At 72.2% G+C, this 1,638-nt stretch overlaps 1 protein-coding gene across 1 annotated transcript in view; it reads right to left on the bottom strand.

Annotated features, from left to right (window-relative positions):
• Positions 1-1,634, bottom strand: part of H696_03274 (hypothetical protein) — a gene marked incomplete at both ends in the record, with an annotated part of 3,046 nt that extends 1,412 nt beyond the window's left edge. The window contains 4 exons of the mRNA XM_009497145.1: positions 38-212; positions 303-1,186; positions 1,217-1,536; positions 1,563-1,634. Coding sequence (XP_009495420.1) covers positions 38-212; positions 303-1,186; positions 1,217-1,536; positions 1,563-1,634 — 1,451 coding nt within the window. The remainder of the gene's footprint in view (positions 1-37; positions 213-302; positions 1,187-1,216; positions 1,537-1,562) is intronic.
• Between the last annotated feature and the right edge of the window lie 4 nt (positions 1,635-1,638).

Below are 1,638 nucleotides of genomic sequence, written 5' to 3'. Positions count from 1 at the left end.
GGGGCCAAGGGCACAATGGGCCACGGCCCGGGAGCACGCACCATGGGCCATCTTGGCCACGAGGAGGTTGTTCCCGGCCGCGCTGATGAGGGCCGGCTTGAGGGGCTCCCCCAGGAAGATGCTGCCCTGGGTCCCGCCGCCGGCCGGGCCACCGCCAAGCAGCCGGATGTCCTCGTCGAAGGAAAGCAGCAGGAAGCCCGGAAGCGCGAGGTCTTGCCAGGGCAGGGGGGGGGGGGGTGGCGTTAGTGGGGCATTTGGCCGGCGCCCGGAGCCCCGGCTGGGGGCATGCCTTTTTTCCGTACCCATGGCCGTGTTGACGATGGTCAGGTCGCCGTCGGCCCACTCCTTCGGGGCGTGACGCCGGCGGCGCAGGGCGCAGAAGAGAACCAGCAGGATGAGCAGCAGGATGATGAACAGCATCGAAAGGCCGATGATCAGGCCGAAGGCCAGGGATTTGTTGCGCGAGGGCCCGCACGATCCATCCGCCTGGCAGGCGGACACCTGGCAGTCGGCCTCCCCGGGCCCGGTGCAGGTGTGGCAATCCCGGGCACAGGCCGCGCACATGGCCTGCCGCTGGCCGGCCGGCAACTCGGCGAAGAAGCCCCCCGGGCAGCCAGCCAAGCACACCCTCTGGCCGGGCTGCGTGTGGTGCATCACCCGGCCGGCCCGGCACGCGGTGCAGGCATCGTCCCGGGAGCACTGCTCGCAGTCGCGGCCGCATGGGCGACACACCCGGCGCGCGGGGTCCGACTCGTCCAGCCAGAACCCGACCGGTGGGCAGCTGGACACGCAGGACCCCTCCAGCAGGATGGCCCCGGGGCCGGAGCAGGAGAGGCACTCTTCCTGGCCGGGGCCGCGACACGTCCGGCAGGAGCCATCGCAGGCCGCACACCGGCGGTCGGCCGCCAGGGCGAAGTGCCCGGCCGGGCAGTCCGAAACACAGGTGCCAGCCCCGTGGAGCAGCCGGCCCTCGGGGCAGGAGGAGCAGGCCTCCGGATGGTCTGGCGCATGGCAAGACTCGCAGGAGGCATGGCAATCCGCGCAGAGGACCATCCCCGCCTGGGCCCCGACGCCCGGGATTTCGACCTCATTCAGGGCACAGCGGTCCACGCACCGGCCGGTGCTTGCGCGCAGCCGCTGGGCCGGGTCGCGGCAGGCCGTGCAGGTGTCCACGCTGCCGGCGCAGCTGGAGCACGGCCCGGCGCATGGGGTGCACGTTTTGGCCTGCTCATCGGCCAGGAAGCGCCCCGGGCAGGCGGAGTAGCACACACCGGCCGCATAGTCGGCATACTGCCCCACCTTGCAGAGGGTGCAGAGCCCGGTGCCCGGGGCGCACTCGGCGCAGCCGACGCCGCAGGAGTTGCACTGGGTCCCATCCGCCGTGGCATAGTGTCCGACCGGGCAACTGTCGACACAGGTCAGGTTGAAGAGGAGCTTCCCGGCGTGGCATGAGAGGCAGTCGCCGGCCGTGGCCCCGGAGCACGAGGCGCACTCCTGGTGGCAGGCCCGGCACTCGCCCTGCAGGACGTCGCCGTACTGCCCCCCCGGGCAGGAGGTCACACACCGGTGTCCCAGGCCGCCGTCGGCCGCAAAGCGGAAGGACCCCCGCGGGCAGGCCGTGCAGTCAGCCTCATCGGG

The sequence above is a fragment of the Fonticula alba genome (genome assembly GCF_000388065.1).
Source record: "Fonticula alba strain ATCC 38817 unplaced genomic scaffold supercont2.5, whole genome shotgun sequence".
Classification (NCBI taxonomy): domain Eukaryota; order Rotosphaerida; family Fonticulaceae; genus Fonticula; species Fonticula alba.
Note: the sequence above shows the minus strand (reverse complement) of the source record. Positions and strands in the feature narration are given on the sequence as shown.